The 22,970-nt window shown below is 37.1% G+C and overlaps 1 protein-coding gene across 7 annotated transcripts in view; it reads left to right on the top strand.

The window, feature by feature from the left end:
• LOC105491756 (component of oligomeric golgi complex 6) overlaps positions 1-22,970 on the top strand; it is a 141,920-nt gene that overhangs the window by 75,076 nt on the left and 43,874 nt on the right. Inside the window, exon 19 of one of the 7 annotated variants that reach the window (XM_071081454.1) lies at positions 8,100-10,684. The exons of 5 other annotated variants lie outside the window; for them this stretch is intronic. In XM_071081454.1, the coding sequence (XP_070937555.1) occupies positions 8,100-8,184 (85 nt within the window). In that variant the 3' untranslated portion in view covers positions 8,185-10,684. Of the gene's footprint in view, positions 1-4,507; positions 5,432-8,099; positions 10,685-22,970 lie in introns of those variants that run through there. One more of the 7 variants, XM_071081456.1, reaches the window with a different exon arrangement.

The following is a 22,970-nucleotide window of genomic DNA, read 5'->3' as shown; positions in this document are numbered from 1 at the left end:
AGTAGAGATGGAGTTTCACCATATTGGCCAGGCTGGTCTCGAACTCCTGACCTCGTGATCCACCCACCTCGGCTTCCCAAAGTTCTGGGATTACAGGCGTGAGCCACCTCACCCGGCCAATGTGCTTCTTAAATTATTAAATTTTTAACTAAATACCTGTAATGCTTTTTAACTTAACCATGTCTCAGTACGTAATATTTGAATGTTATTAGCAGTGTCACTACATGTGAAGTACATTGTTTTTCTTTTCATAATGTAATGATTTAAAAGAGATTTTAATGTACTTTAAAAGATGACATGTAGCCCAGATGCTGTGAAGCAGGGGTCCCCAACCCCCGGGCAAGGGACCCCACCTGTTAGGAGCACGAACCCTACTGTGAACTGTGCCTGGAGGGATCTAGGTTGTGTGCTCCTTATGAGATGGAACAGTTTCATCCCAAAACCATCCCCCAGCTTCTCGTCCACGGAAAAATTGTCTTCCACAAAACCAGTCCCTGCTGCCAAAAACATTGGGAACTGCTGCTATAAAGGAAACAGATGGACAGATTTGGCTCTGTAACATTTTAAGGTTTTTACAGAAAAAGATAATATAAGCTAAGTTAAAATATAAACAATAATATGGAAAAATATTTGCAAAGTATGTAACAGATAAATTATCCTTAATATATTATCCTTAATATGTAGTAAGATCCTATAAATTAATACAGATTGTAGAAAAACAGGCCCCGAATATTTGGACAACTCACAGAAGTAATGGAAATGGCAAGTAAATATCTGAGGAAATGGTAATTACCAACAAATGCAAACTGAAGCAATGAGAACTTTTATCTATCAGACTGCTGACAATAAAACATTTATTATATACTAATGGAACAGGTCTGAGAAAATGGGCATTTTCACACTTTTTTAATGACAGTATAAATTAGTACAATCTTTTCAAAGGGCAGTTCGGCAACATTCCACAAAATTTCGAAATTATACATTCTTAGGCTCTTCTAGAATTTTATTTTTCTTTCTTAGTCCTGGTAACAGTTTTAAAAAACACTGTTGAACCAGCGATGGGATTGAGTATTGTATACGGATCTATTTGAGTTCTTTGCCTCAGAAACTTGTCAAATTTCCTAAGCTTAAATCATTTTTGAAATTAATTAAATGTTTGTCTTCCATTATTGAGAATATTTTAGTTTCTCATTTACTTTTATTGTCCTATTGTCTAACAGTTAAAATGTAAACTTTGTTATTTTGTTATCAGACAAATGAAAAAGTTTTGGTACTTTTTTTTAAATGTGAATTTTTAATTCAGTTTTTAAAATTATTTTATGATATGTGCCTAACATCCTATTATGAATTCTTGCTATTTATAATGACATTTAAAATTGAGATATGCATATTATTTATATAAGTATTAATACTACAAACAAGAATTTGAAATTTCTTAGTACCTATTTACCTTTGTTTTCATTCAGAAATATTTTTAAATGTTATTTGCAAAGTATTTGAAAATTAAATGTGATCTGCAACATAATTTTTCAATATTTGTTTAGAAGAACAGAAATTATAGTATAAATTTAGCTACTTATTTTCAAAATCAGGATTGCTTTGAAAATATAGGGCATTTTACACATTTAAGATTTAACATCAGGCCGGGCGCGGTGGTTCTCTGAACACCTGTAATCCCAGCACTTTGGGAGGTCGAGGCAGGCAGATCACAAGGTCAGGAGTTCAAGACCAGCCTGGCCAACGTGGTGAAACCCTGTCTCTACTAAAAATACAAAAATGAGCTGGGTGTAGTGGTGCATGCCTGTAGTCCCAGCTACTTGGGAGGCTGAGGCAGGAGAATCGTTTGAACGCAATAATGATTGAAGAGAGGTTTTAATATACTTTAAAAGATGACATATAGCCCAGATGCTGTGAAGCAGGGGTCCCCAACCCCCGGACCAGGGAACCCGGCAGATACTCAGGAGGCAGAGGTTGCAGGGAGCTGGGATTGCGCCACTGCACTCCAGCCTGGGTGACAGAGCAAGACTCCATCTCAGAAAAAAAAAGATTTAACATTAAAGGAGATTTTTATTTTTTATTTTTTTTGAGACGGAGTCTGGCACTGTCCCCTAGGTCGGAGTGCAGTGGCACAATCTCAACTCATTGCAGCCTCCATCTCCCGGGTTCAAGTGATTCTCCTGCCTTAGCCTCCCAGGTAGCTGGGACTACAGGTGCATGCCACCACACCTGGCAGATTTTTGTATTTTTAGTGGAGATGGGTCCTCTCCATGTTGGCCAAGCTGGTCTCAAACTCCTGACCTCAAATTATCTGCCCGCCTTGACCTCCTAAAGTGCTGGAGTTACAGGCTTGATACCACTCCCGGCCTAAAGCAGATTTTTAAATTGCACGTATACTATCTGTTTTTGTTTTTTTCATATTCTCTTCTCCTGAACTTTGTTTATCTTCATAGTTGCAATATCTTTGGGACACCTGTAACTCATGTCTCCCTTTTTCTTGTCTTGTCTTCGTTTGATTGACTTTCAGAGATTTTGATTGAGCACCTCAGCCTTTGAATAAGGTATTGAATACATTTAAATAGCTAGGAAACAAGGTGGTATAGGAAATAAGGAAAGGATTAGAGAAAGACAATGGTTTTAAAGAAGTCTTCCCTTTAGAGTGAATTTGAAGCTTGTTGTTCTATTTTCAATACAAAATTTCCAAATATTCACCTTATAGCAGTACAAAAATAGAGTTTGGACTATAGAAACCACAATTGTGCATATATAAAATGTTCTCAATGAATCTTTGCTATTGAGTCACAGTTACTTCCATAATAACTTAAGAAATAAAGAGAATGCAGATGCTTCCTAAAGTGAGCATATGGGAAAGTGGATAAGATTTGATAACGCTTTTATTCAAGGTTTTTCCTCCATTATAGAAATAATATGTTAGAAATAAAGCATGTACCTATAATGGAGCAATTTTTTTGAGAGAAATTGAATATTTTTTTTTCTTTTAACTACCTTCTTTTATTCACCTGTACTATCAGGAATATCCATATAGACAAAAATAAAGCAAGTTTGGGGTAAAATTAAAAAAAAAAAAAAAAAAAAAACTACCAGGAAAAGAACTACTGGACAGCTGTGAACTGAATGCTTTAGAGACTCAGAAAGTCCAAACCTTAAAAGCAGGGTTAATCCCCCAAAGGCTGGAGAACCTGGAATTCTTATGTCAAGGGAAGGAAAAGAAAGAGTATCGTAGCTGCAGGAGAGAAAAAGAGCAGTTTGCTGTTCCTCTACCTTTTTGTTCCATTCAGGCCTTCAGCTGATTGGATGGAGCCCGCCCCATTGATGGGGAATGTTCTTCACTCAGTCTCCCAAGTTCCATGCCAATCTCTTGGGGAAACACCCTCACAGACACACCCAGAAATTATGCTTTATCGACTAACTAGGTATCCCTTATCCGGTCAAGTTAACCCTTAAAATTAACCATCAGAGCAACTTTATATTCATACTAATTCAGCTTAAAATCAAGCCTCTAAATGATCCACTTGATCTGTAATTAAATTAACTGCCTTCCGGAACAAAACATAACATACTTAAAGATGACAGTTACAGACAATCAACATCTATAATGCTAAGCATGCAGTCTATAATGCTAACATCTATAATGCTAAGCACGCAATAAAATACTATTGCAGTGGGAAAGCAGGAAAATATGAGCCAAACCTGGAAAAAAAAAAAATCAGTCAATAGAAACATGCTTTCAAATGATAAAGTTTACAGAATTAGCAGATAAGGTGTTTTTAAAAAGCTGTTAAAAATATGTTCAAGAATTTAAAGGAAAACATGACCCTGAGAGAACAAATAGGGGATTTTACAAAATTAGAATTTTAGAACTCAGAGATGCAGTATATAAAATGAAAAATTCACTGGATTGTCTTATAGGCCCGTTGAACACTCCAGAGAGAAAGATCAGTTAACTTGAGGAGAGGACAATAGAAACTGAAGCACAGATAGAAAAAAATTAAAAGGCTGGAAAATAAATGGAGTCTTAGAGAATTGTGAGATAATACTAAGCAGTCTAACGTGTATAATTAGATATCATAGTGTAATTGAAGCAGAAAAATTTGAATAAAAGGGGAATTTTTTCTAAATGTTATGGCAAATAGGAACCCTCAGACCCAAGAAATTAAATACCAAATCATACCATAATCAAATTATTGAAAACCAGTGATAAAGAGATAAATTTTTAAAGACATTTGCAGGGAACAATGGCATTACTACTGACTTCTCGTTAGAAACAGCACAGACCAGAACACAGTAGAATATCATCACCTTTAAAAAGCTAAGTATATAAACAATGTCAACTTTAAGTGATCGATCGGAAAAAAAGTATCTTTCAAACTGAAAGTGAAATAAATGTTTTGAAATAAATGAAAATAGAGAAGATTTATCCCCAGCTTAATGCACTGTAAGAAATGGGTACAAAAAGGAATAATTCTTTTTTTTTTTCTTTTTTTTTGAGATGGAGTCTTGCTGTGTCACCCAGGCTGGAGTAGAGTGGTGCGATCTTGGCTAACGGCAACCTCTGCGTCCTGGGTTCAAGCAACTCTCCTGCCTCAGTCTCCTGAGTAGGTAGGAATATGGGCACCTGCCAACACGCCCAGCTAATTTTTGTATTTTTAGTAGAGACGGGGTTTCACCATGTTGGCCAAGCTGATCTCAAATTCCTGACCTCGTGATCCACCCACCTCGGCCTCCCAAAGTGCTTTTGGCCACTGCGCCTGGCCAAAAAGGAAGAATTCTTTATGATCATTTTCTTTTTCTATTCTTTTCCCTATTATTTTGAGAATTTTTACATCACTGTTCATCAGGGATATTGGCCTGTATTTTTGTTTTGCTTTTTCTTAATCTGTCTTTGGTTTTGATATCAGGGTAATACTGGTGGCCTCATAGAATGAACGTGGAAGTATTCCCTTCTCCTCTATTTCTTGGAATAGTTTGAGTAGAATTGGCGCTAGTTCTTCCTTAAGTGTTTGGTAAAATTCAGAAGTGAAGCCATCAGTTCCTGGCTTTTTTTAGCTGGGAGACTTTTTTTTATGGCTTTGATCTCATTACTTGTTATTGGTCTCTTCAGGTTTTGAATTTCTTCATGGTTCAGTCTTGGCAGGTTGCATGTGTCTAGGAATTTATTCATTTCTTCTAAGTTTATAGTTGCTCATAGTAGCCTGTAATGCGTCTTTGAATTTCTGGGGTACTGGCTGTAATGTCTCCTTTTTCGTTTCTGATTTTATTTATTTGGATCTTCTGGTTCTTTTCTTAGTCTGGCTAAAGGTTTGTCAATTTTGTCTGTCTTTTCAAAAAATCACCTTTTGTTTCATCACTCTTTTGTACTTTTCTTTGTTTCAATTTCATTTATTTATGCTCTATCTTTATTTATTTGCTTCCACTAATTTTGGGTTTGGTTTCATGTTGCTTTTCTAGTTCTTTAAAATGTATCATTAGGTTGTTTATTTGAAGCTTTTCTACTTTTTTATGTAGGCACTTACAGCTATAAACTTTCCTTTTACTACTGCTTTTACTGTATCCCATCGGTTTTGGTATGTTGTTTCCATTTTCAGTTGTTTCAATAAATTTTTTAATTTCCTTCTTAATTTCTTCATTGGCCCACTGGTTATTCAGGAACATACTGTTAAATTTCCATGTGTTTGTATAGTTTCCAAAATTCTTCTTGTTACGATTTTTAGTTTTATTCCTTTGCGGTCAAAGAAGATACTTGATATAATTTCATTTTTAAAAAATTTTATGGACTTTTTTTGTGTCCTAACATATGGTCTGTGCTTGAGAATGATCTATGTGCTGAAGAGAAAATGTTTATTCTGCAGCCATTGGATGAAATACTCTACAAATATTGATTAGGTGCATTTGCAATTGGTCCGTAGTGTAGATTAAGTCCAATATTTCTTTTTTAATTTTCTCTCTGGGAAATCTGTCCAGTGATGAAAGTAGAGGGTTAAAGCCTCCAGCTATTATTGTTTTGGGGCCTATCTCTCTCATTATCTCTAATAATGCTTTGTATATCTGGGTGCTCCAATGTTGGGTGCATGTATATTTACAATTGTTATACCCTCTTGCTGAATTTACTCCTTTATCATTATATACTGAACTTGTTTGTCTCTTTTTATGTTTGCCTTCAAATCTTATTTTTTCTGATATAAATAAGTATAGCTACTCCTATTTTGTTGTTTGTTTCCACTGGCATGGAGTATCTTTTTCTTTCTTTTTTTCAGTCTATGTCTGCTTTATAGATGAAGTATTTGTTTTTGTAGGCAACGGATCTTTGGGTCTTGTTTTTTTTAATCCATTCAACCACTCTGTGACTTTTGATTGGAGACCATAGTCCATTTACATTATGTTATTACTGATAAGGACTTACTCTGCCATTTTGAAATTTGCTTTCTTGTTCTTCTGTGGTTTTCATTTCCTTCTTTCCTTCCTTCCTATCTCTCTTTTAGTAAAGTTGATTTTCTCTGGTGGTGTATTTTAATGTCTTGCTTTTTATGTTTTGTATATCTGTTGTATGTTTTTTGACTTGAGGTTACCGTGAAGCTTCCAAGCTTCTTATGCTCCATTATTTTAAACTGACAACAACTTAACATGGATTGTTTAAATAAACAAGCAAAGAGAAAACTAATAAAAAACTCTTTACCCTTCCACTTCATTGCCCTGCTTTCTAATATTTGTTGTTTCTGCTTATATCTTATTATACTGTCTGTCACTTGAAATGTTATTGTAGTTATTTTTGATTGGTTCATCTTTTTACTCTTTCTACTCAAGATATGAGTAGTTTACACACCACAGTTACAGTTTACAATATTTTTCTGTGTTTTTCTATGTACCTAGTAATACCAGTGTGTTTAGTTCCTTCAGATGATTTCTTATTGCTCATTAATATCCTTTTCTTTCACACTGAAGAACTCTCTTTAGCATTTCTTGTAGGACAGATGTGGTGTTGATGAAGTCCCTTTTTGTTGTTGTTTTTTTGTTTTTTTGGTCTGGGAAAGCCTTTATTTGTCCTTCATGTTTATAAAATCTTTTCACTGGATATGGTATTCTAGGATAAAAGTGTTTTTTTTCCTTCAGCACTTTATGTCATGCCACTCTCTCCTGGCCTGTAAGGTTTCCACTGAAAAGTCTGCTGCCAGAAGTATTGGAGCTCCTTTGTAAGTTGTTTCTTTTCTCTTGCTGCTTTTACATTCCTTTCTTTTTCTTTGGCCTTTGGGAGTTTGATTATTAAAGGTCTTGAGATAGCCTTATTTGGATTACATCTGCTTGGTGGTCTGTAACCTTCTTGTACTTGAATATTGGTATCTTTCTCTAGGTTTGGGAAGTTCTCTATTATCCCTTCGAATAAACTTTCTACTCGAATCTCTCTCTGCCTCCTCATTTAAGGCCAGCAACTCTTGGATTTGCTCCCTTGAGGCTATTTTCTAGATCTTGTACGTGTGCTTCATTGTTTTTAATTCCTTTTTCTTTTGTCTCCTCTTACTGTGTATTTTCAAATATCCTGTCTTTAATCTCAGTAGTTCTTTCTTCTGTTTGATTAATTCTGCAACTAAGAGACTCTGATGCATTCTTTAGCATGTCACTTGTGTTTTTCAGCTTTGGACTTTCTGTTTGATTCTTTTTGATTATTTCAGGCTCTTTGTTAAAGTTATCTGATAAGGTTCTGAATTTCGGCCGGGCACAGTGACTCATGCCTATAATCTCAGCACTTTGGGAGGCCAAGGCAGGTGGATCGCGTGAGGTCAGGAGTTCAAGACCAGACTAACCAACATGGAGAAACCCATCTCTACTAAAAATACAAAATTAGCCAGGCATGGTGGTGCCTGCCTGTAATCCCAGCTACTCGAGAGGCTGAGGCAGGAGAATAGCTTGAACCCGGGAGACGGAGGTTGCAGTGAGCCGAGATTGTACCATTGCACTCCAGCCTGGGTAACGAGAGTAAAACTCTGTTTCAGAAAAACAAAAAACAAGATTCTGAATCTCTTCTTTGTGTTATCTTGAATTTCTTTGCACTTCCTCAGCACAACTATTTTGGTTTCTCTGTCTGAAAGGTCACATATGTCTGTCACTCCGGGTTGGTCACTGGTGCATTGTTTAATTCGTTTGGTGAGGTCATGTTTTCCTGGATGGTCTTGATGCTCGTAGATGTTCATCAGTGTCTGGGCATTGACGAGGTGGGTATTATAGTCTTCACAGTCTGGGCCTTGTACCTGTCCTTCTTATGAAGGCTTTCCAAGTATTCAAGGGGACTTGGGTGTTGTGAATTAAGTCTTTGGTCACTGCAGCCATATCTACATTAGGGAACACCCCGAGCCCTATGGCTCTTGCAGACTCAATGAGGTACTACATTGGTGTTCTTGGGTGAGATCCAGGAGAACTTCCTGGATTACTAGACGTAGACTCTTGTTCTCTTCCCTTAATTTCCACCACGCAAATAGATTCTCCCTGTCTGTACTGAGCTGCCTTGGAGCTGGGGGAGTGGTGATACATGCCTCTTTGTGGCACCACCACTGGGACTGTGCTGGGTGAGATCCAAAGCAAGCATAGTACTGGGTCTTGCCTAAGGTCCACAGGGATCACTGTATGGCTACTGCCCATGTTCCCTCAAGGCCCAAGGGCTCTGCAGTCCGCAAGTGATGAATCAGCGAGGCTTGTGTCCTTCCCTTCAGGGCAATGAGTTTCCCTTGTCTCTGGGTGGGTCCAGAGAAGCTGTCTGGGATGCAGGGCCTGGAGTCAGGAACCTTAGGAATCTGTTATATCTGGTGTTGTGTTCTGAGGTGGCTGAGCTGGCATCCAAGATACAAAACAAAGTCCTTCTCATTCTTCTCTCTCAAGCAGAAGGAAGGAGTCTTTTCCGGAGCTACGAGCTGCATCGCCTGGGGTTGCAGGAGGAGTGATACAAGTACTCCGTTGGCTGCCCTAGCTGGTGTCTCACTAGGTCGCATGCACCCCAAGTCCACTGGCTCTAAGCCCAGCACAGCACAGAAGTTTGCCCACGAATTAGAGCCCTTATGGCCCGAAACTTGCCCTTCAGTTTATTTCAGATCCCAGAGCACCTTATCCCATGGTGGTGGGGCTTGCCAGAACTCTGGTTCTGACCGCTGGGATGGAGACTTCCCTTCTGATCAGTGCTGGTCTAAATGCTCCCTCTGGGGATGCTGGCTGAGTTCTGCCTGGTGTTGCTTTCTGCTGTGACAGGGCAGCACTAAATTCCATTGCTAAGTCCCATAATCACTCTTTTTATTCCCTTCCACAAGTGCATAAATTATCTCTCCATGCCATGCTGCCAGTGCCAGGGATTAGGGGAAGGACAGTGTAGCAATTCAAGACTATCTTTCTTATCCTGTTTAGTGCCTCTTTCCTTAATATTATGTTGAAACCAAGTACTATGATTGCTTACCTGATTTTTGGTTCTTAGGAAGGTGATTTTTTGTTTGGATTGTTGTTCAATTTGGCGTTCCTGCTTGGGGGACGATTACTGGAGGCTTCTATTTGCTCATCTTGCTCCTAATAGTGGAATTTTTAACACATAGTAATAAAACATATGACAACAAAAGTGCAAAAGATGCAGTGGGAGGGAAGTGGAAGTTTGGTGTTGTAATATTGTAAGGATATTAAGTTATCCATGCAATATATAATATTGATTGGAGGTAGATTGTAAACCTTCCCACAATCATTAAAACAAACAAAGTTATTTAACATACCAATAGATCAAATAGAATTTTTAAAAAGTAATTTTATCAAAAGAAGGTGCAAAGGGAGGGTAAAAGAACAAATGAGACAAGTATGAAACAAGTAGCAGGAAGATAGACTTAATTACAGCCTAATAAGTAACTGTAATAAATGTAAAAGTACTATACAGTCGAACTAAAAGACAAAATTCTTTGATTGGATGAAAAAGCCTGATACAACTATCTGCTATCTATAAAAAAATTCATTTTAAATATAAAGGCAGAGATAGTTTAAAAGGATGGCAAAAGATATACCATGCAAGCACTAATCATAAAGCTGGAATAGCTATATTACTCTCAGAAAAATTAGACTACAGACAGATAATAATACCAGAGATAAAGTGTGACATTTTATAATATAATAGGATTAATACATGAAGAAAGTATAATAGTATATATGTGCATTTAATAGCAGAGCTGCAAATAACATGAAATATAAGCTTACAGAATTGATGAGGAATAGCTATATCAAGAAATATAGTTAGATATTTCAACATAACTCCTCTCAGTAATTGATACAAAAAAATAGGACATTAACATGATGCTTCATAGTTGAACAGTACTACCAATCTTTACCTAATAGAAATATTTAAAATACTGGCCGGGCGCGGTGGCTCACGTCTGTAATCCCAGCACTTTGGGAGGCCGAGGCAGGTGGATCACGAGGTCAGGAGTTTGAGACCATCCTGGCTAACATGGTGAAACTCCGTCTCTACTAAAATTACAAAAAATTAAGCCGGGCGTGGTGGCGTGCGCCTGTAGTCCCAGCTATTGGGAAGCTGAGGCAGGAGAATGGCGTGAACCTGGGAGGTGGAGCGGAGCTTGCAGTGAGCCGAGATCTGCACTCCAGCCTGGGCGACAGAGAGAGACTCCGTCTCAAAAAAAAAAAAAAAAAAAAATTAAAATACTACACACAAACTATAGAAAATACACATTGTTTTTAGGTACAGATGAAACATTCATGAAATTAATGTAAGAATGAGCAAAAAAGGAAATAAGAAATCCTAAGCAGATGAACTTAAGAACTCAAACTAGATATTTCTAGTTCTAGAAAGTTCATAGCAAGAACTAGAAAAGTCATAGCAAGGTTTTCTTTATAAATTGCAAGCTAAATCAGTTTTTACAATGAATGTGGATAACTTAAGTTACCCTATTTTAACATACAAGCGTGTCAGCTGAGATTTAAAAAAAAAAAAAAAAAAAAAAACTCAGTTTACCTATATGCCCTTTACAAGAGACCATTTACAACAAAGCGGCATACAAAGAAAGAAGGAGTTGCAATATTAACAGGCGAAATTGAATTCAGGGTGTAAGTCACTAAAAGGTCAAAGGGTAATGTTTTATAGTGATAAAAGTCATGCTTAAATAGGTCTTACATAAAAAGCCTGCAAGATATAAAAATTCATTTAAAAAAATCAAACATGCCATTGCATCAAGAGAGGAAACACCATAGCCAAAGGATACAAAGAAAAATCTGACTTGAATTAACTACATAAACCAGTTAGAGAAGAGTACCATTACACTATGTTGGAATATTGAAAATCTACAGCAAACATAATAGTTAATGATGAAACATTAGAAACCTTTTCATTGAAGTTCAAAACAAGATATGCATACTTACTGTCACATGTATTTACTTTGGAGCTTCTAGCCATTGTAATGAATTGAGTCATAAATATTGAAAAGAATTAATAAAACGTGTTAATTTTAAATGTCTGTACCAAAAACAAAAAAGGCAAACAATTAATAAACTAATAGAACTAAAATAGAGTTGTTACTTGACAAGATTCAAAATTAACATACAAAAATTAGTACCTTTTCTGTATAACAGCAATATCTAATTATAACAGTGAAAAGTAAAAGACTTTATTATAAAAGTCACAGGATTGTTTCCTAGGAATAAATTCGATAATATATATGGAAAATTACATAATGAAACTTATAAAAATTTATTGAAAATTCTAAAAGGTCTGACTAAATAGGCATACTCTGTTCATAGACTGGAAAATTCACTAGTGTAACAGGTTAATCTGTAAATAATTCCAACATTAATCAAACTTCTCATGGAATTATTTCATTAAATATTTATCTAAGAAAAAGTATATGAGAGAGGACTCATACTTTTGAACATCTCCACAATTAGCACTCCAGCCCAAGGTGGCATCATCTGTGCCTGGTTTATCACATTAACCTCTGAACTCTTCCATTTTTACACTTGCCCTCTCCACCACCATCCACTCAAGCCCTACAGCCTAAACTGAACACTCAGGGTGATCCTTTAATAATAGATTGCTTAGTTCAATTCTTTCGATGAATTTAAAAGAGGATATTGTTTAGAAAGATTAAGTAATTGAATCAAGGTCAAAAATTAGTAAGAAGTAGAGCCATGATTTAAATCCAGTATTTCTGATTCTAGACCCTATTCTCTTCAACACTAGACTATACTGTATTTTATTAGCTCTTTCTGTGTTGAGATTATTTTATTATTTTTGAAAGATGCTCATAGATGTCTGGCATATGTGATGATAGATGATATGTGAAATACGTAGCTTGGCCTCATGAAAAATATACTTAAATTTCACTTGTAGACAGATAGCTAACCTGGGATGAAAAATTGTCTTGCCCATTGTGACATTTCTTATGTTTATATGGTGATAAAGAAAAATCAGAATTTTAACTAATCTGTTATTCATAAGGATATTATCATCTTTTCTACTTGGGCTTTTAGGCTTAACGCCTTTTTTTCTCCTGTGGCACATTTGATTGCACTCTTAACTGTGGTGCTAAAATAAAACTTAACTTTAGTGATCACAGAACCTGATGTTGAAATAATCTATTTTTGGAAATGCTGGGTTTATGGTAATGAGAAAGTTGTATCATGTTGTTATGGCAACCAAAATCCTAAAGTACAGATTAATGACAAGCTCACTGATTTTTGGAAGTAAGCAGTTCATTTCTTATCTCAGTTCAGTTTTAAATAATTATTTAAAATACAGTAAATTTCCTTGAACATATTTTAAAATGAGAATAATATCTCCATTTAGTTATAGATCAGTCTTTATCATGATTTTAAAATTTATAATACCAGATTTTTATGACACTGTGACGTTTGTAACTGGACAAATTGAATTTCCCAATGTATAGTATTCTGATACATTAGTAGCTGAAAAAACGTTGCCTTCTTTAAAACTATATAACAAGCTGATCTCTCAATATGTTTTTTTTCCTAACAGTAAATTAACTGCCTGATTATTATATTTGCTATATGATATGCTGGTATAGCAGCTACTTTCTAAGTGTAAGAGATGTTAAGAAAGACCTTTCAAAACTTGGAATTAGGCAAATAAGGTCTGAGAGAACAGCATGTCATTGCAGGGTCATAATGAAGCATTGTTTTTAACAGGCTCATCAATAATTATTTATTTAGGGAATGGGCCTTTGTTTGATTCTCTGTTTACTATTGATTAAAGGTTCCAAACTCTGTGGACATGTTAATTTATAGATTCTGTGTGGTAGAAGAAATAGCCCCAAAGCTATGGTTTTTCTTGCTCTGTAGCACATTTGTACCTAACCTGTTTTGTTCTAACTGTCCTTTCCAAATACCTGTAAATGACCAGTTTCTCAAAATGTGCTTTGAACCAGCTTTATCTTCTTAGTAGTTTCCTCATCAATGAGTTATTAAATTTTTGACCCATCATTAATTTGTATGAGAATCATCTTTTTAATTTTTTAAAAGTTATACTTGGACTGGGAAGATCATTAAACCATCCAAAGGCCCATAGGATACCACTTAATAAATTAATACCTCTGAGGATTTCGTGGTAGCAAAGAGACAGGAAAGTTAATGGTCTACCTGTTTAGATGATCATAGCTTATATTCAAATAAAAAGTTATGCCATTCCAAGATGGCCGAATAGAAACAGCTCCGGTCTGCAGCTCCCAACATGATCGACACAGAAAACGGGTGATTTCTGCATTTCCAACCAAGGTACCTGGTTCCTCTCATTGGGACTGGTTGGACAGTGGGTGCAGCCCATGGAGGGTGAGCAGAAGCAGGGCGGGGCATTGCCTCCCCCAGGAAGCTCAAGGGGTCGGGGGATTTCCCTTTCCTAGCCAAGGGAAGGCTGACAGATGGCAGCTGGATAAATGGGACAGTTCCGCCCAAATACTGTGCTTTTCCAATGGTCTCAGCAAACGGCACACCAGGAGATTATATTCCTCACCTGGCTAGGCAGATCCCAAGCCCATGGAGCCTTGCTTACTGCTAGTGCAGTAGTCTGAGATCGACCTGCCAGGCAGCAGCCTGGCAGGGGGAGGGGCGTCTGCCATTGCTGAGCCTTGAGTAGGTAAACAAAGTGACCTGGGTAGCTCTAACTGGGCAGAGCCCACCAGAGCTCAGCAAAGCAGGCTGTCTCTGTAGTATCCACCTCTGCGGGCAGGGCATAGGTGAACAAAAGGCAGAAGAAACTTCTGCAGACTTAAACATCCCTGTCTGACAGCTCTGAAAAGAGCAATGATTCTCTCCCAGCACTGTGTTGACCTCGGAGAATGGATAGACTGTCTCCTCAAATGGGTCCCTGACTCCTGTGTAGCCTAACTGGGAGACACCCCAGTAGGGGCTGACTGACACCTCATACAGGCAGGTGCCCCTCTGGGACGAAGCTTCCAGAGGAAGGATCAGGCAGCAATATTTGCTGTTCTGCAGCCTCCGCTTGTCTGGAGTGGACCTCCAGCAAACTCCGACAAACCTGCAGCTGAGGGACCTGACTGTTTGAAGGAAAACTAACAAACAGAAAGGAATAGCATCAACATCAACAAAAAGGACATCCACACCAAAACCCCATCTGTAGGTCATCAACATCAAAGACCAAAGGTAGATAAAACCACAAAGATGGGGAGAAACCAGAGCAGAAAAGCTGAAAATTCTAAAAACGAGAGAGCCTCTTCTCCTCTAAAGGATCGCAGCTCCTCACCAGCAACGGAACAAAGCTGGATGGAGAATGACTTTGATGAGCTGACAGAAGTAGGCTTCAGAAGGTCGGTGATAACAAACTCCTCTGAGCTAAAGGAGGATGTTTGACCCATCTCAAGGAAGCTGAAAACCTTGAAGAAAGATTAGATGAATGGCTAACTAGAATAAACAGTGTAGAGAAGACCTTAAATGACCTGATGGAGCTGAAAAACATGGCACGAGAACTATGTGATGCATGCACAAGCTTCAGTAGCTGATTTGATTGACTGGAAGAAAGAGTATCAGTGATTGAACATCAAATTAATGAAATAAAGCAAGAAGAGAAGTTTAGAGAAAAAAGAGTAAAAAGAAACAAACAAAGCCTCCAAGAAATATGGGATTAGGTGAAAACACTAAATCTATGTTTGATTGTTGTACCTGAAAGTGAAGGGGAGAATGGAACCAAGTTGGAAAACACTCTTCAGGATATTATCCAGGAGAACTTCCCCAACCTAGCAAGGCAGGCCAACATTCAAATTCAGGAAATACAGAGAACGCCACAAAGATACTCCTCGAGAAGAGCAAGTTCAAGACATAATTGTCAGATTCACCAAGGTTGAAATGAAGGAAAAAATGTTAAGGACAGCCAGAGAGAAAAGTCAGGGTACCCACAAAGGGAAGCCCATCAGACTAACAGCAGATCTCTCAGCAGAAACTCTACAAGCCAAAGGAGAGTGGGGGGCCAATATTCAACATTCTTAAAGAAATTTCAACCCAGAATTTCATATCCAGCCAAACTAAGCTTCATAAGTGAAGGAGAAATAAAATCCTTTACAGACAAGCAAATGCTGAGAGATTTTGCTACCACCAGGCCTGCCTTACAAGAGCTCCTGAAGGAAGCACTAAACATGGAAAGGAACAACTGGTACCAGCCACTGCAAAAACATGCCACATTGTCAAGACCATTGATGCTAGGAAGAAACTGCATCAACTAACAGGCAAAATAACCAGCTAACATCATAATGACAGGATCAGATTCACACATAACAATATTAACCTTAAATGTAAATGGGCTAAATGCCCCAATTAAAAGACATGGACTGGCAAATTGGATAAAGAGTCAAGACCCATCAGTGTGCTATATTCAGGAGACCCATCTCACATGCAGAGACACACATAGGCTCAAAATAAAGGGATGGAGGAAGATCTACCAAGCAAATGGAAGGCAAAAAAAAAGCAGCGGTTGCAGTCCTGGTCTCTGATAAAACAGACTTTAAACCAACAAAGATCAAATGAGACAAAGAAGGCCATTACATAATGATAAAGGGATCAATTCAACAAGAAGAGCTAACTATCCTAAATATGTATGCACACAATACAGCAGCACCCAGATTCATAAAGCAAGTCCTTGGAGACCTACAAAGAGACTTAGACACCCACACAATAATAATGGGAGATTTTAACACCCCACTGTCAATATTAGGCAGATCAACGAGACAGAAGGTTAACAAGGATATCCAGGACTTGAACTCAGCTCTGCACCAAGCAGACCTAATAGACATCTACAGAACTCTCCACCCCAAATCAACAGAATATATATTCTTCTCAGCACCACATCACACTTATTCCAAATATGATCACATAGTTGGAAGTAAAGCACTCCTCAGCAAATGTAAAAGAACAGAAATCACAACAAACTGTCTCTCAGACCACAATGCAATCAAATTAGAACTCAGGATTAAGAAACTCATTCAAAACTGCACAACTACATGGATGACTCCTGCTCCTGAATGACTACGGGGTAAATAATGAAATGAAGGCAGAAATAAAGATGTTCTTTGAAACCAATGAGAACAAAGACATAATGTGCCAGAATCTCTGGGACACATTTAAAGCAGTGTATAGAGGGAAATATATAGCACTAAATGCCCACAAAAGAAGGCAGGAAAGATCTAAAATTGACACCCTAGCATCACAATTCAAAGAACTAGAAAAGCAAGAGCAAACAAATTCAAAAGCTAGCAGAAGGCAAGAAATAACTAAGAGCAGAACTGAAGGAGATAGAGACACAAAAAAACCCTTCAAAAAATCAATGAATCCAGGAGCTGGTGTTTTGAAAAGATCAACAAAATTGATAGACCACTAGCAAGACCAATAAGAAAAGAGAGAAGAATCAAATAGACACAATAAAAAAAAGATAAAGGGGACATCATCACTGATCCCACAGAAATACAAACTACCATCAGAGAATACTACAAACACCTCTATGCAAATAATCTACAAAACCTAGAAGAAATGGATACATTCCTGGACACATACACCCTCCTAAGACTAAACCAGGAGGAAGTTGAATCTCTGAATAGACCAATAACAGGCTCTGAAATTGAGGCAGAATTAGTAGCCTACCAACCAAAAAAAAGTTCAGGACCAGACGGATTCACAGCCGAATTCTACCAGAGGTAAAAAGAGGAGCTGGTACCAACCTTCTGAAACTATTCCAATCAATAGAAAGAGAGGGAATCCTCCCTAACTCATTTTATGAGGCCAGCATCATCGTGATACCAAAGCCTGGCAGAGATACAACAAAAAAAGAGAATTTTAGACCAATATCCCTGATGAACATCGATGCAAAAGTCCTCAGTAAAATACTGGCAAACCAAATTCATCAGCACGTCAAAAAGCTTATCTATCACGATCAAGTTGGCTTCATCCCTGGGATGCAAGGCTGGTTCAACATATGCATATCAATAAACAGAATCCATCACATAAACAGAACCAATGACAAAAACCACGTGATTATCTCAATAGATGCAGAAAGGGCCTTCGACAAAATTCCACAGCCCTTCATGCTAAAAACTATCAATAAACTAGGTTTTGATGGAACATATCTCAAAATAATAAGAGCTATTTATGACAGGCCCACACCAATATCATACTGAATGGGCAAAAACTGGAAGTATTCCCTTTGAAAACTGGCACAAGACAGGGATGCCCTCTCTCACCACTCCTATTCAACATAGTGTTGGAAGTTCTGGCCAGGGCAATCAGGCAGGAGAAACAAATAAAGGGTATTCAATTAGGAAAAGAGGAAGTCAAATTGTCCCTGTTTGCAGGTGACGTGATTGTATATTTAGAAAACCCCATTGTCTCAGCCCAAAATCTCCTTAAGCTGACAAGGAACTTCAGCAAATTCTCAGGATACAAAATCAGTGTGCAAAATCACAAGCATTCCTATACACCAATAACAGACAAACAGAGCCAAATCATGAGCAAACTTCCATTCACAATTGCTACAAAGAGAATAAAATAACCTAGGAATCCAACTTACAAGGGATGTGAAGGACCTCTTCAAGGAGAACTACACACCACTGTTCAACGAAATAAAAGAGGACATAAATGGGAGAACATTTCATGTTCATGGATAGGAAGAATCAATATCATGAAAATGGCCATACTGCCCATGGTAATTTATAGATTCAATACCATCCCCATCAAGGTACCAATGACTTTCTTCACAGAATTGGAAAAAACTACTTTAAAATTTATATGGAACCAAAAAAGAGCCCACGTTGCCAAGAAAATCCTAAGCCAAAAGAACAAAGCTAGAAGCATCACACTACCTGACTTCAAACTAGACTACAAGGCTACAGTAACCAAAACAGTACAGTACTGGTGTCAAAACAGATATCTAAACTGATGGAACAGAACAGAGGCCTCAGAAATAACACCACACATCTACAACCATCTGATCTTTGACAGACCTGAAAAAAACAAGAAATGGAGTAAGGATTCCCTGTTTAATAAATGGTACTGGGAAAATTGGCTAGGCAAATGTAGAAAGCTGAAACTGGATCCCTTCCTTACACCTTATACAAGAATTAATTCAAGATAGATTAAAGACTTAAATGTTAGACCTAAAACCGTAAAAACCCTAGAAGAAAACCTAGGCAGTATCATTTAGGACATAAGCATGGACAAGGACTTCATGATGAAAACAATGGCAACAAAAGCCAAAATAGGAAAATGGGATCTAATTAAACTAAAGAGCTGCTGCACAGCAAAAGAAACTACCCTCAGAGTGAACAGCCAACCTACAGAATGGGAAAAAAATTTTTGCAATCTACCCATCTGACAAAGGGCTAATATCCAGAATCTACAAAGAGCTTAAACAAATTTACAAGAAATAAACAACCCCATCAAAAAGTGGGCAAAGGATATGAACAGAGACTTCTCAAAAGAAGACATTTATGCAGTCAACAGACACATGAAAAAATGTTCGTCATCACTGGTCATGAGAGAAATGCAAATCAAAACCACAACGAGATACCATCTCACACCCGTCAGAATGGCAATCATTAAAAAGTCAGGAAGAAACAGATACTGGAGAGGATGTGGAGTAACAGGAATGCTTTTACGCTGTTGGTGGGAGTGTAAACTAGTTCAACCATTGTGGAAGACAGTGTGGTGCATCCTGAATGATCTAGAACTAGAAATACGATTTGGCCCACCGATCCCATACTGAGTGTATACCCAAAGGATTATAAATCATGCTAGTATAAAGACACATGCACACGTATGTTTATTGTGGCACTATTCGCAATAGCAAAAACTTGGAACCAACACAAATGTCCATCAATGATAGACTAGATTAAGAAAATGTGGCACATATACACCATGCAATACTATGCAGCCATAAAAAAGGATGAATTCATGTCCTTTGTAGGGATATGGATGCAGCTGAAAACCGTCATTCTGAGCAAACTATTGCAAGGACAGAAAACCAAACACTGCATGTTCTCACTCACAGGCGGGAATTGAACATTGAGAACACTTGGACACAGGGCAGGAAACATCACACCCCAGGCCCTGTCGTGGGGTGGGGGTGGGGGAGGGATAGCATTAGGAGAAATACCTAATGTAAATGACAAGTAAATGGGTGCAGCAAACCAACATGGCAGATGTATACCTATGTAACAAACCGGCACGTTGTGCACCTGTACCCTAGAATTTAAAGTATAATAATTTTTAAAAAGTTACTTTCCCCTTTCAACTGGTCTTTTTGCATATCTTTTGGTGTTGTGAAAAGCAAGAGGACAGAAACAGTCCTGAAGGTACTCCCCCTCAGTATGGGCTAGGCTGTGATTGATCAAAATAGTAAGTAAAATCAAGTGGATGCCCATGCTAGAACCAGTGTTCAGCATGCACTGCTGACAATAACAACAAAAATTCACTGCTTTCACTGCCTGTACATAGGGTGTTTAGTTGATAAGGACATTCTCAACTTTCAGGAGCATGTGACTGAACTGAGATGATCTGTTGGTCATTTTGGATTTAGTCATAGAATCCTTGAAACTTTTCCATTTTGAACATTGATTATTTGTCACTATAATGATTCATTATTGTTTGAGACTCTGTATTTCATATGTGATATTAGTATTTAATGAATAATTTGGGCTAAGACCAGGCAGGCTGGCAGACAATATAGATAGTTACTCTGAACTTTTAAAAATCATTTGATCAGTTGATTGATAGACAGATACTTAATATACTTTTTAAGATAAAGGATGAATTTCCATAGTAATTATTACTGTAAATAAAAAGTATAGTAAACTGGCAAGAGGATAAAATGGTTTTAGCACTATAGAAACATTCATTTATATACAAATAACTGATATGCTTTTATAAATCATATTTTGGGAAACTTAGTTCCCTAAAATAATGTATGTGTATGCGTATGTGATGTATTTATTCATGTAGGTAGTTTTTTTTAAACAATAACTCATTAAAATACTCAAGTCTCAATGGAATAATATCGCTCAAAAGCTCAAAGTACCTTATAAAGATTAACTAATTCATCTAGTAATCTCACTAGTAGAGGTTAAATTACTTATTCAAGGCAACAATAATAAGTGGCAGAGCTTCAACTAGAATGTAAGTCTTCTAACAGTAATTTCCTCCACTATACCATTTTATCTCTACTGTACCCTATAGAACGGATTAGAAAATACTTAATCAAAGTGAGTGTAGGAACCTGTCACTTTGGTAGTGATAAATGAACTCATATTTGTTCAGAAATGTAGAATCACACTGTCATCCAGAGTTCTTGGTCTTTATAGTTTGAGTTTGACTCAGACTCACTTTAGAGAATCTCCCTTTTCATTTTATTTCTATCCTGTTGGCTTTAGCAGGCAGTTAGCAGGCCAGGAGGAGCAGTTCCTTATTCTTTGCTTTTTTTCCTTCCTCCTTCCTTCATGTAATACATGAAGATTTCTTTTTATCCACCAGCTTTGCTTTCTTCATCTTCTCCACCATACGCACATTCTTTTTTTTAACCCTTTCCCTATCTCAGTGGCTTTTTAAAGTGAGGAGCAGATTGAAGACGTACTATACCATCTAACACCAAAATTTAAAATAAATTATAAACTCTTGTTTAGTTTTAACTGGCTTGATTCTATTTAATTATCTATGTTTATGCAGTACTGCTTTATTTTATTTTTATCTATTGCAGACTTAACAATGGATTTTCAGCTGTAGTGTTAGTTTCAGACATTTGTGAGCTAATTTATATAGCTTAGAAATAAATGTGTCAAGTTATAACTAAATTTCAGTAAATTTTAAATTTTTTATCACTGTTACTTGAAAATGAAATTTAAACTTCACTACTTTAGAAGTTTCAACAATACTACATTTACAAGTTACTCTGAACTTTTAAAAATCATATTTAATATTTATAATTGTACATTGTATACTTTTTATGAGAAGAAATAGCCTTATTTTGTGTACTCCTTATATATGATCAAATATATGCTGTATTGAGATTGAGTATAGACTTGAGTATGAGGCATGGATAATGAATGCTTTATACACTTCTCAGAAATCTATGTTATTGCACTTAGAAAAGAACGAAGAACACTATTTCTAAAATCCAGTATCTGACTTGTTGCAAAAGTGGGTATCAAATGTGTGTTAAATGTAATAATGTTTTAAAATACTAGTTTCTAGTATGTTTTCATGAAAAATAATTTTTGCATTATTTTGTTACATTCATTGTCAAGCAAATTTAATTACAGGAAAGATCACCAATCAATAGATCAAAAAATATCTCCAGGCTGGGCACAGTGGCTCATGCCTGTAATCCCAGCACTTTGGGAGGCCAAAGTGGGTGGATCACCTGAGGTCAGGATTTCAAGACCAGCCTGGTCAACATGGTGAAACCCCGTCTCTACTAAAAATACAAAAATTAGCCAGGCATGGTGGTGCATGCCTGTAATCCCAGCTACTTGGGAGGCTGAGGCAGGAGAATCACTTGAACCGAGGAGGCAGAGGTTGCAATGAGCCAAGATCATGCCACTGCACTCCAGCCTGGGTGACAAAGTGAGACTATCTCAAAAAAAAAAAAAAATCTCCAAGCCTCATTTAGTTTAGTAGTTTTCTAAACCAGTTTCTACCATCATCCCTTTCCTTTCAGCAAAAAGGTAGTACAACCAGTAGCACCACTCTACTCTGCTCAGAAAATTTACACAGCATATCTTTCTACTACTCACTGTCATTTTGGAAGCTTTGGCAATTTTTGGAAAATGTCAAGTTACTTCAACTCACCAAGAGTTTGGACCCCATTAGAACAGTGTACAGATATTCCAAGATCATAGGTGGACTTCTTATTCCATCCAACTATTCTCTTTTCTAGACCACAGATGCATATATTTCTACAGATAATCTTAAAAATATATTATTCTATCCATTATTACCAAAAAAGAACATAATTCCTAGAAAAACAAAGAATATGTTCTGTTGATCATGGCCTCATGATATTGACTTGTGTTACAACTTAACACAATATTACTATTACGCTATAACTATTACGTTAGTCTGGCTAGTCACAGTCACGTACTCTTGACTATGTGAAGAAACAGTTTGCCCTGAAATAGCCACTGATTCAGCATTTATGGAAAACAGTGGTGGCTCAAGAACCCAGAATAGGACTCTGTAAATAAGGAAAAAGTTATTTTTCTCCAAGTATTCAGTGAACATGTATTTATTGAGCATCCATCATATTCAAAATATACTGGATTTTAAGGGACATATGAACATAAACAGTGTCAAGTTACTTGAAATTTTGCAGGACAGGTAAGACATGAACAACATGTATTTCTGTAATTTAATAATTTTTAAAGGACATTTTGGAAATTGGGTTATATGTCAGTCATATCCATTTGATGCAGAGCTAACCCCTTCCTGAT

This window comes from Macaca nemestrina, chromosome 16 (assembly GCF_043159975.1).
Source record: "Macaca nemestrina isolate mMacNem1 chromosome 16, mMacNem.hap1, whole genome shotgun sequence".
Taxonomy (NCBI): Eukaryota; Metazoa; Chordata; class Mammalia; order Primates; family Cercopithecidae; genus Macaca; species Macaca nemestrina.
This window is presented reverse-complemented; position numbering and strand designations above follow the sequence as displayed.